General features: G+C 36.2%; 1 protein-coding gene across 24 annotated transcripts in view; it reads right to left on the bottom strand.

Annotated features, from left to right (window-relative positions):
• Positions 1-1,320: 1,320 nt before the first annotated feature.
• The window catches only part of LOC106869828 (uncharacterized), a 484,455-nt gene continuing 469,496 nt past the window's right edge, over positions 1,321-16,279 (bottom strand). For 10 of the 24 annotated variants that reach the window (XM_052976406.2, XM_052976407.2, XM_052976410.2 and 7 more), the window contains 9 exons: positions 15,560-15,649; positions 11,496-11,702; positions 10,143-10,416; positions 9,320-9,620; positions 8,807-9,138; positions 7,276-7,362; positions 6,987-7,142; positions 3,638-3,798; positions 1,321-1,893 (listed from right to left, as the gene is read on the bottom strand). In XM_052976406.2, the coding sequence (XP_052832366.1) occupies positions 1,816-1,893; positions 3,638-3,798; positions 6,987-7,142; positions 7,276-7,362; positions 8,807-9,138; positions 9,320-9,620; positions 10,143-10,416; positions 11,496-11,702; positions 15,560-15,649 (1,686 nt within the window). In that variant the 3' untranslated portion in view covers positions 1,321-1,815. The remainder of the gene's footprint in view (positions 1,894-3,637; positions 3,799-6,986; positions 7,143-7,275; positions 7,363-8,806; positions 9,139-9,319; positions 9,621-10,142; positions 10,417-11,495; positions 11,703-15,559; positions 15,650-16,279) is intronic. The other 14 variants (XM_052976408.2, XM_089341647.1, XM_089341657.1 and 11 more) reach the window with 3 other exon arrangements.

Below are 16,279 nucleotides of genomic sequence, written 5' to 3'. Positions count from 1 at the left end.
ATGACAACTCGTTAATCTACTATACTTAATGAATGGCAGGTAGATGAACGTATCCTGTCAATAGTGAAAAACTGTATACTTGACAAAGTGACACTGAACTGACTACTCATGAGTTCCATGTGGAGGCAAGTGCACTGCTAAGATGACTAACAGAAGCACTATGTAAAGTGTTTTGTTAGTCTGCAGTACTGAGCTCAGATCCTCCCATGGGTCAGTGGAGAAGGCAGCAAGGAAACTAGATGTTCCCTTACAATGTGCCTTAACAGGTTAAAGAATATTAACTAGTGAGTGTGAGTATATAACAAATAAAACAGGTGTGTGTGTGTGTGTGTGTGTGTGTGTATTTATATGTATATATAAAAAACATATAACACACACATACATACACACACACAAATACACTCACACATTTACTTACATACATGGAAATTTTATACAACAGATTAATAGAAATTTTGTTGTATAATCAGGCATGATCAGTGAAACAGATTTATTTTAACAATTAACTTTCATTATCAATGCAGTGTCACAGTTTTTGTTACTTTCTGTACATTTTACATCACTTAAAACATTGGGGTGGAGGGTAGAGGTCAAAAGAGAGAGGGGGGTGGCGGTTTAAGAGAGTGAGTGGGTTGGGGCGCATTAACAAACAAAAACTGATCTCTGCCAAACAAGTGTTGATGGCATTAAACCCGAGAGAAGCTGCAGAGTCCTCAGAATCTGTATATGTATGTGTGTGTATATATGTATGTGTGAATGTATGTATCTATATATATATATATATATATATATATATATATATATATATATATATGATAGATAGATAGATAGATAGACACACACCTATTTTTGTTTCCTTCTGGCAGTGCACACTTCCTCCCCCCACTATGGAATCTTCATTTGTCTGTCTTATTCATATATACATGTGTGTATGTGTGTGTACATGTATGAAGACCTTTGTTAGGTTTTTGTTCTCCAATGAGAAATTGTAACAGATTTATGGTTGAAGAAGAAGAAGAAAGAGGAGTAGAGAAAGAGAGGGGCAGAGAGAAAACTGTCATGGTTACATATTCTCAAAATAATAAAAAGGTGAGGGCAGTGGCACTGAGTAGACTTGAGCTGCAGGCACTTTGCAATACAACAACCAACAAACCCCCTGTACACAGCCTCAATCGGTTTACTTACCCCCAGTTTTTTCTTTTTCATTCTTTCATATTTTATTTATATATTTTAAAAATTTTTATTTGAAATTGTGAAGTGATCATCCGACATGGCGGTGTGTTTGAATTTTTTTTTCAATGTTTCAACAGAAAAAGGATAAACAATTTTTTTGTTTTTTATTTATATTATTATTATTATTAATATATTATTATAATTATTATTAATATTATTATCAATATTTCTTATTAATATTTATTTCTTCTGTCTTAAGCTTTCTCAAGTTGTCATTAGACTGAAGCAAGTCTATCAACTTGGCTGTGTTCAGGAAAGCTTTGCTGCTGTTGGCAGTGTCATTGGTCTCACCGTTCTGGTCGGCAAGTTAAGATAGGGCTAAACTTAACCCATCACATTCTTGAGAGAGTGGTTGGAGTGAGCTGGCTTTAACATCACTATTAGAGCAACTGACATCTGCGGAGAGCTGGTGTCAATAGATCTCTCTTCAGCCTGACAAACTCCCAGGGTTGTCCAGACAACAATCACTAGGCAGGAAATGCAAAGACTAGTTCATTAACAATCACTGGCCTCAATTTTTGGTCTTTTTCGGTATTTTTTTTGAATAATTTTTTTCCTTTTAATATAAACATTTGATTTGTGTTAACATTTATCTGACAGTAACTGCTCCAGAAGACTTCCTCCTCCTCCTTTTGAATCTGCTTTTCTATCTTCACATGGCTGCAAGTAATAAGGAAACAAGGTAAGGAATAATTACTCAAGACAAAACATACAGAATCCCACTTATTCCATCTCTTAAACTACACTAGAAGCATTGGGTTTATATACGAAATGTACACTATTTGCTTTATAGCACCTTAAATAGATGCTATGGATGCAAGATTGAGTGGTTAAGAAGTTTGCCTTGTAGCATGCTGGGTAAGTGCATTTATCATAGCCCTGTGAATAAATTAATATGGACAGAAACTATATAGAATCCTGTTGAAGGAACTCTACTTATAATTCTACAATGCAACATTGTCACACTGATTGTATGGGAAACTAACTTTGGAATATTCAACCATTTTTCACACAAATTCAATAACTAGGTTGTCCAGTTGGTCAAACAACTGGATGCTGATACACCAAAATCAATGAGAGCCTGCCATTTATCATGATGCTCTGAATTCAAATCCTGCTAATACTGACTAACGTTCTAGAAAAATGAATGAACTCAATTAATTGTGCCCCCACATCCTTACAGCTAACCCCTTGTAACTACTATTACTACTGTATCATCACAGTCAATTATCTTTCAATAAGGAATACATGCTGTACATTCTTAATATAAACATTGTACCCTGCTACTGAGACTTACTCTGCAGGAACACTCCCTGCCTCAGTATTGTCAGCCTGCTTTCTATACCATCAAACACTACGGAATGGAATGTGCAACGTTTATTATACAGCAACACAAAGCAAAACACTAAAGATACCTACCAGATTTATTTTAAAAAAATAACGCTGTTGTCGAAATGAAAAACATTCTAATGTTTACATTTTCATTGTTTTCCTCTCTGATTATCAGGTGTTTTATTCCTGGATGTGTATATAGTACTTGATTCAATTTGAACTTTGAATCTATATTTCTAAATATAAGGATATTAACACTTGTCCATTAACACACATGTATTCATTGATATATTTTTATGTTATTTTAATTTATTTTCCAATAAAAGCAGTCATATTTAGTTAGGCACAGTGGTTTTCCAGCAATCTGTATCATTTTTATATTTTTCATTATTGTTTCTACTATTGGACTGTGGACATGCTGTGACACCACCTTGAAAGCTTTAGTTGATCAAATTAACCTCAATACTTATTCCTCTAGTCTCTATTTGCTGTACAAAAACATAAACACCCTCTCACCTACATGCAATCGGGTCTACTCAGTTTCCACCTATGAAATTCTCTCACAAGTCACTAATCAGTCTGGACCTAGAGTAGAAGACACTGCTTAAGATACTGTGCAATGGATATTTCATTCCAAACTTAGATGTTTCTCTATTAAAGCTTTATTTTCTATTTTGAGGTTTAAAAGATGACCCAGTTTCTTCTTTATTACATCTGCTGTAATTGCGTATGATGTTATTGGTGCAGTTCTCGTTTTCTAGCCATTCTTTCATAGGTTCAACTTAAACAATGAATCTGTGCTATATTTTAATTTAGTTCAAATGTTGTGTGTGCAGCAGGATATTCTTAGGCAACCCCAGTTGTAATAATACAGTTTGGTCCTAGATAGTTGACCAGGAATAACTGATAATGACTGAACTATAGTATAGATATAATATCAAAATACGTTTTATTTATAAAAATGCGGTAAATAGAAATTAAATACGTAAAAAGAAATTTAATATGTTACTAACAATACTGTTGAGAAATCTACAAGCACCCAACAGCTATTGATATGTGAAACTCCACTCACCCTATGTTCACCTTGTATAACATTGACAATATTACCACTCATATTTGGAGATTGGGGTAGAACACCTTTAACTGGAGACTGGCTGCCTCCTCGATTGTTGTTAGTTCCACTCAGCAACTGAGCTCGGAATAGTGCATCAGCTTTACTACTGTCACCATTGGCTGAAATTGAAATGAAATTCAACTGAAAGTCACATAAGGAAATAGAAATAACTGTAAAACTTCTTTGTGAAAGGACAATTCTAGCTGCTTTGAACATAAAACAGGTAAATAGAATATGTGGGCAACATCTAGCTGATTTAGAATGCTAGAAAGTTAAACACACATTTAACAAAATATCTCACCTTTAGTGACCTTCAGGTTACTGTATTAAATTATATTATTGTTGAGGTGTCTAAATGTCAAAGAATTATAATTTCAATATTTGCTCCACAAAACATTTTAATATCAATGTTAACACTGTTGACTAACATTCTAGAAAGATAAATGAACTCAATTAATTGTACTTCTACCTCCTTACAGTTAACCCCTCATAACAGGGAGAAAACCAATGAGTAGTTAGGGTTTATTATCAATATATATAAAGCAGTGTGTGTGTGTGCGCATGTTCCTATCTATGTATATATATATATATATATATATATATATAAAGCAGAGTTTGTGTGTGTGTTGCTTATGCATTCGAAAACTTAGTTGCTGATTTTGACATATGGTGTATCAAAAGATTCTGTAATCTTTCAGCTACCAAATAAACTTTATTTTCATTTATATATTTGCATTACAAAACTTTAACATTATAATCTTTCTACAAGTCAACTATTGTAAACAACATTTTATACCACAACAATGTCACATTTTCTATATGAGTGTGTTTGCACGTTCATTATGTACTTTAGGCTGATGACTGAGAAGTATATGTGTCTGACAGTATGTGAGGGTGTGTGTGTGTGTGTGAATATATATACATTTTCATGACGACACACACATCTAAAGAGAGAGAGAGAGACACACACAGAGGGACAGAGATACACCTGAGGTGTGTGTGAACATATGTTTCTCTGTGTCTGTATGTGATAATTTTTATATGTTAGAGTCTACACGAAATTACATGCAATCAAATAATACTTTCTCTCAGGGATGTTATGGATAAAGTATTTCCAAACTCATGCCAATTACACTGTTGTAAACTGCCTATGTGAAAGAGCTATACTGGCTCCAACTAATGAAATGGTTGATAAACTCAATCACGAACATCTTCAAAAGTTAAGATACATCAGAAATGACTTTTCAATGACAATTCACACAACAGTCGATCAAGATCAGGCTGTTCAATACCCTGCTGAATTTCTGAACCCACTTAAATCCACTGGGATGCCACCGCATAACATGACACGAAAACTGGGTGCTCCCATTATGTTGCTTAGGAATCATGACCCATCTCACCTGTGTAATGGAATTGGCTTAATTGTTACTTCCATGAAGCCCCATGTCCTTACTGGCAACAATCATAACAGGTAGTAGCAAAGGAGAAAATGTCTTTATTCCAAAACTTCCTCTCATACCTACAGATGGTCCATTTGAATTTAAGAGGCTTCAGTTTCCAGTCAAACTAAGTTTGAGTATTTCCCTTAACAAATCTCAGGGACAATCCCTCAGAGTAGTTGGACTTGATCTCTCTACTACATGCTTCTCCCATGGTCAACTCTATGGAAGCAGCAACAATTCATTCATTTGGACAACAACAAAAAATTACACAATGGATACTATTTACCCTGAGGTGCTTCAGCATTGATAGATTTTCAGTTTTAAATTTTATTATCATTACAATTTGGATATTTTTGAATAAAATATAGATATTTTGAAATAATTACGAGAATATATCTTTATATTTATTGTTTTGTAATCTGAATGAGAACAGCAGTAACCTGGGCAACACTGGGTCATTCAGCTAGTAAAATATATAATGGAAACGAACATCTGATTTTACTATTTTAATTTGTTACAGTAAAACGTTATTAGTTTAGACAGGTTTTACATTTCTCACTTCTATCATTCAACAGAAGCCATTTTATTTATACAAGATACTTTAATTCAAAACAAAATATAATCATAAGAGACAAAGGAAAAACAAAAATAAAATTGAAAACAGAAATATTAAAATGTTAGTAGGGATGGGATTACAATCTCATCAAATTGCAGTAAGTTGTCAATGAGCCAAATGTAAGCAAAGACAGTTACAGTTTATTTCCACTGACAATAACACCCAACATAAACATCACAATCCTACCAAAACTATTTATAGATAACCCTGCTCCTTGTATAACTATTACCATTGATAGGTGTATGATAATGCGAAACTTTTCATATTGTTGTTTGATTGGAAGAAAAAAAACTTATGATCAAAGAAATTTCAGTAGTGACCATCCAACAGATCCTTCTTTTTCATTTTTTAGGACAGTAGGGTTTTACTAGCTGTTAACTCTAAGCAGGTAAATTGACCACATACAAGTCCTCTTGTCTTTCCATTAATATTCCTACATCACTTGAATATTACAGCCTTAACAACTTTAGAAAACAAACCTGGTAAACACTTGTGAAATCAGTATTGCATTTTCTTTTGTCTATCTTAAAACTTGTATAATAAAGCATTCTTTTTTTACAGTGAATTATATCATTTATATTATTGATCATCTGAAGAAAGTCTTCCCAGTGCATTCTGCATGCTAGAGAAACATCACTGAGGTAAGTGGAGAAATTGAATTATCTTGGGGCCATATTCATGAATGATGGGAGGCAAACAACTGAATTAGGTGTTAGAATTGCAAGTGCTTGCACATAATGCACCTTTTTAAGCATTCAATCCTCAGAAAAGAAGAGGTTGGGAAAAAAAATTTACAATCTTCAATTCAGTTTTTGTGCCTATCTTCACTTATGGTCATGAATGTTGAATAATGGCTGAAAGAGGGATTCTTCAAGTTGAGCCAAGAGAGATGTAGAGGTAGACCAAGAGGGAGATGGTTGAATAATAAGCTTAGTCTTAGTTGGTTATGTGTGGGAATCCAACCAGAAAGTGTAATGATGGTTACCTCTGATAGGAGCCTATGGAGAGGGTGCCTGAGGACTCTACCCCATGATCTTCCATGGAATAGTGGGCAGAGAAGATGGATGGATATTACGACAATATTATATTGTAGCAAATTATACTTTTAGAACAATTAACCAAAGTACTGAAGTTAGCAGAAGTTTTATGAGATTGTAGAAATGACTTCTCAATTCTTTAACAGTAAACTGAGTTATTTCTATTGCAGGTTTGCTAAATGAATGTCTGGTTATAGTCAAAAGAAACTCACGTCCAACAGTTGCTCTAAACCGGGCACACAGCTGCCGTGCGTCTTGGTTAACAATGCTTGATGGAGTAACTTCCTCTTTTATTGGTGTGTTATAGGATGGCTTTGAGGTTTGGGGAGCTGGTGATACATTAGTCTGGGGCATTTCACTGTTGATGACTGCAATAAGACAAATCCATGAATATTTAGTTAGGAATGCAGAACAGTTATATAGTTAAAGCATCATAGAGAAGGAAAGAATATATATAGGTAATTAAGAATGAAGGCTTAAAGTTGTAAATTTTATAATTACCACAGGTGGTGGTGGCACTAGTAGTGACAGCATTGGCAATAGGTTTACTGAATGCTACTGAATGAATCAGGACTTCCTCACAATACGCTAAACAGCAATAAACAAACAAGTTACCAGAATGCATATCAACCAACATCAGATGTTAGCATCATATAATGTTCCATCATAAACCTATAACAACAGAATCTCTGAGGTGGTACAACACCCCAAAATACTTTCATTTAATACAAAAAAAGATACTAAACACAGTGCTCACTACATTTAGGCCCCTAAATATCCTGTGGTATTGTTTCTTTACATTTTGAATTTAAATCTTATGACAACTGAATCTGCTTTCTATTTCTTTGGAATTAGTTAAACACCAGAGGGATCAGTTCAATTAATTCTGAACCTTATAAAATTGTAGCCTTTTGACACGCTAACAAAACTACAATGCATTTCCAAAATCAGACACCCACACATGTACTCACTATCATTATTGTTTTATGTCTGCTTTCTCCATACTGGCATTGTCTGGATAGGATTTATGGTTGAATGCCCTTTCTGATACTAATACTTGCTTCTCAAGTAAGGTACTTATTTTATGTTGACTTCAATGCCAGATATTTTGTTTATGAGAGAAAGAAATGTTACTCTGAAGTGGTGATATTTCTGTTGTTTATGTGAAGAAACACGAATTTAAAGACACACACACAATTGGTCATTGGATTTATGCCATCTTTCTCATGCTAGCATGGGTTATATGAACTTATATTATTGTGGTATTGTTCTATAAACTTTCCTGTGACTAATTCTAACCCATTTTTCAAGGATAGGTTTTTTTTTATTCCACATATCTTCAAAAGTGCAGAGCTAGCAGATGATTTATTGACAGGGTGTGACAATTTACTTCACTATTTGCAGCTCAGTGCCTTTTCTCATGTGAAACAAAATGTACACTTTCTCAAGACAGGTTTTGTAGTTTCCACCAACCTATTTCACTCATATGGTGTCAGGCATCCAGGGACTATGGTAGAAGAACCTGAAACCAGATAGTAGAGATGCAAACTTCTACCTGCACATAGATGCAAAATATTAAAGTTTAAAGACCTTACACAGATCAAGGATACTGATATCTGCTCCAACCAAAAAGACTCTGCCAATTAAGTACACACACCAAAATAATTACAGCAGGTGTAAAATCTGTGCTGAGTTGTGAACTAGATTTTCTCTTAGACTGTTGTATACCAAGTCCATCTAGTTCAACTTGGCTACAGAAATCAGAAACTACTGCAATGAAAGAACATATTGCTCCTTACTGCCAACCAGAGCAGGGGAAAAGAGTGCAAGTTGGGTTCTCAGAACAGATGGAACGACAGCATATTGAAGGATTATTTTTAAGTGTTTGATATATTCATGGTTTCAGGAAAACTAATTGAAGTCTCAGCAAAGCTCACCATATATTCACAAATACCTATACTACATGCACATTTTAGACACATACCAACCATACAAACAACCTTCCTGAACCATCAAGAAACAAACAACTTACTCTGTAACAGATCATTGAGATCGTTATCATGAGTGTGTTGGTCAGTGCTCATTGGCGCTTGAGATGGAATATCAGGCGCTCGTGAATGACGGGGAGTGGCAAGTGATAGATCAGGAGGTGGTGGTGGCGGCGGCTGCTGCTGCTGTTGTTGTTGTTGTTGTTGTTGCTGCTGCTGCTGTTGTTGTTGCTGTTGCTGCTGCAACTGTTGCTGTTGGGATTGTTTCTCTGATCTGGCATTACAAAAGTTGCGGATCTCTTGCTTCACATATTGGGACTTTGAAGAAGCACCAGGCATGGTGGTTCCTAAATCAGCACTTGTGGTGGCCTTCAAACTAAAGTAATCAAAAGAAAAATTAGATTATAATTCTTTAAATAATTTAGAGAAAGATACTTCTTTTTTTGAAGTTTTGTTTTTTGGACATGGGTCGAATAAATAGTAGGCAGAAGTTATGATAGAAATAGAATGAACAGAGAAATATCGATGGAGGTAGAAGTGTTGTAGCACTTGCTCACCTGTCAGTATTTGTCGGTAAGTTTGTGTGTTCCAACAGTTGCATTTCAAAACTTGACAAACCATCTGTAGATATTGAGGTCGGTGTGGGAGTTGGCTGGGTGTATGCTGGTGGCGGCGGCGGTGCAGCTCCTGACAAACTCTGAGGTGAAGGGTAGTTGGAATTAAAAGTGGGGCTCACTTGACTGCTGGGGGCCTGTTGCGTTGGCCGTAACCCTGAATTGGGTGATAGGTGAGGGGATAATAACATAGAATCAGGGCTGTTTCCAAAAGGGCTGTGGGGCATACGTGGTGATCCTCGACCTGAAAAACACCAAGAAAACATTACAGTGGAAAAACTATTCCAGTTAGGAACTAAGAGAGATTCAAATTCTACATAATGATGATTTATCTTACCCCTATTGATTTTATAAGGAGAGGAGCTAGAGAATGAATTACTCCAACATCAGAGGTAGATTCCAGTATAAATTCAGAGTCAATTCAGAACAAGATTCAATATCAATTGTGGTTCACTAATGTATGTACAAAATCTAAAGCTATGATAGATACAAAAGCAAGATTGGCGCCTGGTGCAGCCATCTGGTTCACCAGTCCTCAGTCAAATCGTCCAACCCATGCTAGCATGGAAAGCGGACGTTAAACGATGATGATGATGATGATTTATAATCAATTTAAATAACTTCCAAACAACAATAGCGGAATTAATTTTATTAACAAAACTCAGGCAACATTTGAGCATGGTCAGCCACCTGGCAATTTAAAGTATGTGTTGTACTGATTAAAAACATGCGAAATACAAAGGAAAGAATCGAAATTACACTGTACCTGGGGGGAGGCTAAGCTGCCGATGCATAATTCTGCTTTGAGCATATAGATGTTGATGTTGTTGCTGCTGTTGCTGCTGCTGCTGTTGTTGTTGTTGTTGCTGTTGCTGTTGTTGTTGTGACTGTGGGCTGTAGACTGACAGCTGACCCTGTGAACCAGGAAACTGGGAATCGGGTGGGAAATGAAAGTGATTGCCAGCTTGAGGCATAGGGCTTGCCAATGAATTTCCTGACATTGCCCTATGACGTTGAACTGCCGAGAACTGAGTGTTGCCCTGTAATGGTAAAACAAAGGAAGACAAATGAGTTTTGTTTCTGAACACAACAGTCCACTTTATTTTTCAATCATTTCCAGGTATTATATTTCTAGGAAACAACCCAGAGCTTCAAAGGTATTTCTTTTTGTTTTGATGAAACTCATTTCTTTACTTTGCAATGGTATTTTCTTCTTTGATTGATTTAAGAAACACTGAGATAAATGTGGTAATGAAGTTCTATTTGTAAACCCTGTGATTTCAGGTTCTATTCCACTGCATAAAACCTAGAGCAAGTGAAACTGGTAGATGGAAATTTGTACAGAAGTCTATCATATAACATGCAAATAAATCCTCGGTACACATGCATTATATATATAACTTCACTTAGATATATATTTGTCCCCTTGTCTTAGCAGTGTGTGCTAGATGTAAATAAATATCAGTTAAACAAGTGAAGGGTCAAGAGAAATATTACCTCACTTAGATGGTTGGAGACAAGAAAGGCATCTAGCTGAAAAAATGTCCCAACAAATTTTGTTTGAGCCAAGCAAATCTGAAAAGTTAGATGTTTTTATATATACATGTTGGCATGGGTTGGATGGTTTGACAGGAGCTGGCCAGAAAGAAGCCTGTACCATACTTCTGGTGTCTGTTTTGGCAGTTTTTATGGCTGGATGCCCTCCCTAACACCAACCACCCTGCAGATACACACACACACACTTGTGCTTGTGTTTATTTCTATGCATCTTCACTGACAGAATGCTACAGTGGTGTTATATTTATATATCCTATAAACAATATGTTCAGTAGCCTAGCAGTTTTGTCAGTATTGTGAATACCAATGGAATATTACTTGAAAAACAGATCGGGGTTGGCAACAGGAAGAGCAATGACCCCTAGAATTCTGCCTCAGTAAGTTTTTTTCCCAACCTATGCTTACTTGGGAAAATTGGACATGAAAAGGCTGATGTTGATATTCTCTTAAAATGACAGCACTTGATTCCTAACTAGCTATATTGAATTCTCTGCCATCTGTTGTCTTTAAGCTTATAAAGTTCTAAGAAAAGACCCAAATTAGAAAGAATAAAGGTTTTCACCTGATGCATTCCTCGGTCAAGTGATCCCTGGAGAGTTGCAGCGGTCTGTGATGTACGAGCATTCCACTGGTTTGGAGTGGACTGAGTATAGTGAGGGGACAGTTGTGAGGGAGAAGACACAGGACCAATCATAGGGCTCACAGACTGTTGTGGCCGTTGTATACTGCCATAGCGAGGTGACATCGGCTCTGGTAAGTTTTGGTTCCGCTGAAATAGGAAAACAAAATTTTATTTCATCAGGACATCGTCTAACACACATGAAATTGAGTAATGTAGAATACTGCCGATAGCCCAGATGTGTTCGTGATGGCAGCGGTAGACCTCATGCTATGGTGGTTAACTGAAGTGAAGAACTGATGGAATAATTAGTATGAGAGGAAGAATATCCAGATTTAACAATGCTTGGTTCAACATTTTACAACCAATCAACTTTATTATAAATATATCTAAAGTAGTTTTTCAACTATATTATATATATGTTCATTCAAGTAGATTTTTCATGTAATCATCCTTAAAATGCTGACTATGTCAACAGCATTGCATTAGGGAATAAAAGACAAAAGGCTGGAATTTATAAACCTTTATACACACTTAACACCAGCATTTGGCAATAATCAGCCAACCAACCAAACTAAAAAGGAGCAAGACAATATATATAGGGTCATCCTATAAATGTTTTTTTTTCAATTGCATGAGCTAAAAGTTGGAGGGGGATGGGATAAACTACCTGCATCAACTTACTATAAAAGCAGGTAGTAATTTTACCTTGTACTTATTCTTAGGGCAAGTTTTGAAGAGTGCAGTTCAATTTTAACAATTATTTTCTCAAAGCTATAATGGAGCATACTCGGTGTATATTGCTTTCTGAGTTCAATAAAGGCAACAATGTAACAGAAAGTGCGAAGAATATTAATGCAGTATATGGGGATCGGATAATAAGCATAAGCCAGTGTCAATTCTGAGCTGGAAACTACAGCCTAGAAGGTGAGCTCATCATGGAAGATCTGCAGAGCTCGATGAGGATGTCCTGCAAACCCTGGTGGAACAATATCCAATCTTAACAGTTGAGGAACTAGCAGAGAAGCTTGGATTTGGTCAGTCATTCATCAACACCTGTGTGCCATTGGAAAAGTCAGCAAACTGGGTCAATGGGTTCCTCACAAACTTTTCGGGTCTAATCACGTGCAGAGAGTGAATGTGAGCTCTTCTTTGCTGTCACATCTCATGAATGAATCATTTTTGGACCAAATAGTGACTGGTGACAAGAAACGGGTTCTCTATAAAAATTTCAAGCTCCTGAAGACAGTGGGTAGGGAAAGGAGAAACACTGGCACCCCAAGTTAAAGAAGGTCTTCTCCCACGTAAGGTGTTGTTATCTGTTTGGTGGACTATGAAAGGTTTAGTCCACTTTGAACTTTTAAACCCAAACCAAACAATAACAAAGGAGATCTACTGCAAGCAGCTTGAGCAGCGTAACTCAGTGCTAGAAGAAAAAGGACCATCTTTGATTTCAAGACGAAAGGTGTTCTTTCATCAGCATAATGCTTGGCCACGTAAAGCCAGGATGACACTTCAAAGGCTGGAACAGTTTGAATGGGAAATGATGCCCCACCCACCATATTCACCAGACATTGCCCCATCTTATTATCATTTTCTCCGCAGTCTTCAAAATGATTTGGATGGAAAAAATATGAAGTCTGTAGGTGAGGTCAGAACAGTATTGGAGGAGCATTTTTCATCACGGACAAGTGAATTTTGGAAGAGGGGCCTTGCAAGTCTACCAGATAGATGGAAGAGCATTGTAGAAAATGAAGGAGAGTAAATTTTAGATTAAAAAAGAATTTTGTTTATCTTAATTTGGAAAAATAAAAGTATAGAAAAACCCCCATTATTTATGGGATGACCCAATACTTTATATATACACACAAACATACACAGTTAAGTGAGTGAAAATTGATTCAAGCAGTAACAACATGGGGCCTGAAAGGGCTCTTTGGTCTTGCTGACAAGGCAACTTCTGTAGAGGTGGTACCATGAAAATATATATGCACCCTAGTACACACTGTAAAGTGGTTGCTCTTAAAAAATGCATCTAACTACGAGGTGGTATCTGCTGCAGTACAGTTGGTTCTAACAGAACATTCATGTTTAAGTGGGGATAAATATTACCTCTCGGTATTAATACTGCTTCTGTTAGTAATATATATTTTTTAACAAGTTCATTGGAAAAGCGTTCCTGTATCACGATGATTCCTGCTGGGTATCAAAAGGGCAATGTAACTGCTGCTCAACACTCTGTAAAGGCTGTAAGAAATGACATAGACACGCCCCATGTATCATGAAAACTAAATTCCCTCCAACTGTGATGATCTTTGGGTGTGTCTCCAGTGAGGGTGATGTCATGCTGCTGTACATCTTAGAAGAGGGCCTTAGGCTCAATTCAGATGACTATGTGAAACTGCTGGAGACTGCTGGAGAGGGTTGCTTCTGGAAGGCCATATGTATGGCAGCAGGACTTGGTTCCTTGCCATACCTCAGGAAAGTGTTAGAAGATTTGTCAGAGAATTTCTATGATTTCATCAGCTCCAATTTCTGGCCTCCCAATCCCCCTGATTGTAATTCCATGGATTACTTTGTGTGGGGCAGAATTGAGAAAGACATCAGTTGCTCTGCTTGTGCAAGGTCTTCCCAGGGACAGTGAGGAATGCATGTGCCAGGCTCCAGAGCCATTTTGAGGTCATGGTGGAAGCTGTTGGCAGCTACTTTGAATAAACTGTTATTTCCCAGTCATTACCTAGTTGATATTTTTTGATTTTTTAAAAACAAATTTATTTTTGGATGGGATATTGTTTTGTTTTCCTTTCATGCAAACTATCAAATTTAGCCTGTCCACCCAGTGTATGTGTGCATGTGCGAGTATGCGTGTGTGAATGTAATGAAATAAGAAGCTCAATTTTGGTTATCTGGGGCATGACAAAAATGTAAACTATAAACTGTACAGAAGCAGGGTTTAGCACAGGGAGAAAAGAACAGTGGTTATAGTGTTTGAACACACCATCACACACATCTTTAAATTTGATAAAAACAGAATATCATCTAAAATTGAATGTCAGTAGCTGACAATGGCAAATGTGATAATGGTGATATGTATAAAAGGTATTGTGTTATTTCATTAAATACACCCACAATATCCATAGTGTCAATCAAAAGAATTTATGCAAGGTGATTAGTTTCACTATGTGTTTAGGACCCAATCACTGTGACACTAAAATAAAAATAAAAAAGATTTGACCACAAAAATGTCTATTATAAAATATCAATTCCAATCACCACAGGTTTAAACATCACAATAAAATAGCTTAATGAAGTACCTTTTCACTGAGGTATGTTTTAATAATTGGAAGACTGAACTGAATAGTTTATTGTCAAAGTTGCCATGATGGTGGATTTTCATGCTTACCACATGGGTACATATAACATATGAAAACTGTGTGGATGCTCATTGTGTGTGTTTGTCTCTCTCCATATTGTCTTTACATTCTCATGGCTTAGCAGTCCAACAAAATAGAAACTGATGAAATAACTACCAGAGTTAAGAAAAAAAAATAAGTGCTGGTGTTGATTTAATTGACTAACCCTTCAAGGTTGTCATGTCCCAGCTTGATTGTAGTTAAAAAAAAAAAATACAGTAAAAAAAGAATATTACATACATATAATATTAGTTATAATTATTCTCTACAGATTAAGTTTGGGGAATTGTAGTGGATACTGTGTGTAGCTCTAATAATAAATGTAATCATAATGATCTTATTTCACATACTTGAAACATTACTATTTACAAAGATATATGTATGTTAATAATATGTGCATGTATGTGTGTCTGAAAGTAAAGGATGAAGGTGGGTTGGAGTGAAAGTAAATAATATTATGTGAGGTACACAAATATTGTAAAAGAAAGGACTGAAACTTGGAGGATTCCCAGTTAAAATTTATCATCATCAAAGAGACAACACACACACTGATAATGAAAGTGTATTGTGGGTTAAAACCAAGAAGAGGCTCACCTGCAGTGTGACATTAGGTGCGTTGCCACTTTTCATCAACTCAGCCAAGTTTTCAGGGAATGGTTGCACTGTGGTGGATTCCATTCTTGTCTGTAGGAAGGGAAAGTCAGGATATAGGGAAGAACTTTTACTTACATGGGCAGTGATGGAAGTGTGAAATGTAGAGGACATTCAAGGTATAGCAAGCAGATGGAGGAAAGACAGAGCAAGTACAACATGCAGTGGAAAGTAGAATAAGAGGACAGATAAAAATCATGGTAGTGCTCTAGCATGGCCTTAGCTGTAATGGGTAAAGGAAAGTATGGAACTAATGTATAAATAAGGCTTTATTCTTACAGAATATGGTTGTAATGCAATAAATATACACCACCCACCCATAGCAATGTCCAAATATGATTGCCTTACTATCTCTGTTTTCAAGCAAGAATTTAAAGTTTGTTTCTCTTTGCAAAATTTGTACATTTACACATTGCTGGAACAAATAATTTATTTCTGAGTCAGTCCTGATGTAGTAGAACCTATCAGCAAAGACAGGCTGACTGTGACCAACCTACCTTTTATTCAGACATTGTGTTTAGCACAAAATTACCCAAAGTGGATTGAAGGAGATTTAGGTGCTGTTCCCAATAATCACAGCAACAGCTGAGAGGCTTCCTTATTGGCATATAGATCAGGTCATTATTACAGTTGATTACCTTGCTAGTTACTGTTTTAACTGAA

This window comes from Octopus bimaculoides, chromosome 25 (genome assembly GCF_046866305.1).
Source record: "Octopus bimaculoides isolate indiv1 chromosome 25, ASM4686630v1, whole genome shotgun sequence".
NCBI lineage: Eukaryota > Metazoa > Mollusca > Cephalopoda > Octopoda > Octopodidae > Octopus > Octopus bimaculoides.
Note: the sequence above shows the minus strand (reverse complement) of the source record. Positions and strands in the feature narration are given on the sequence as shown.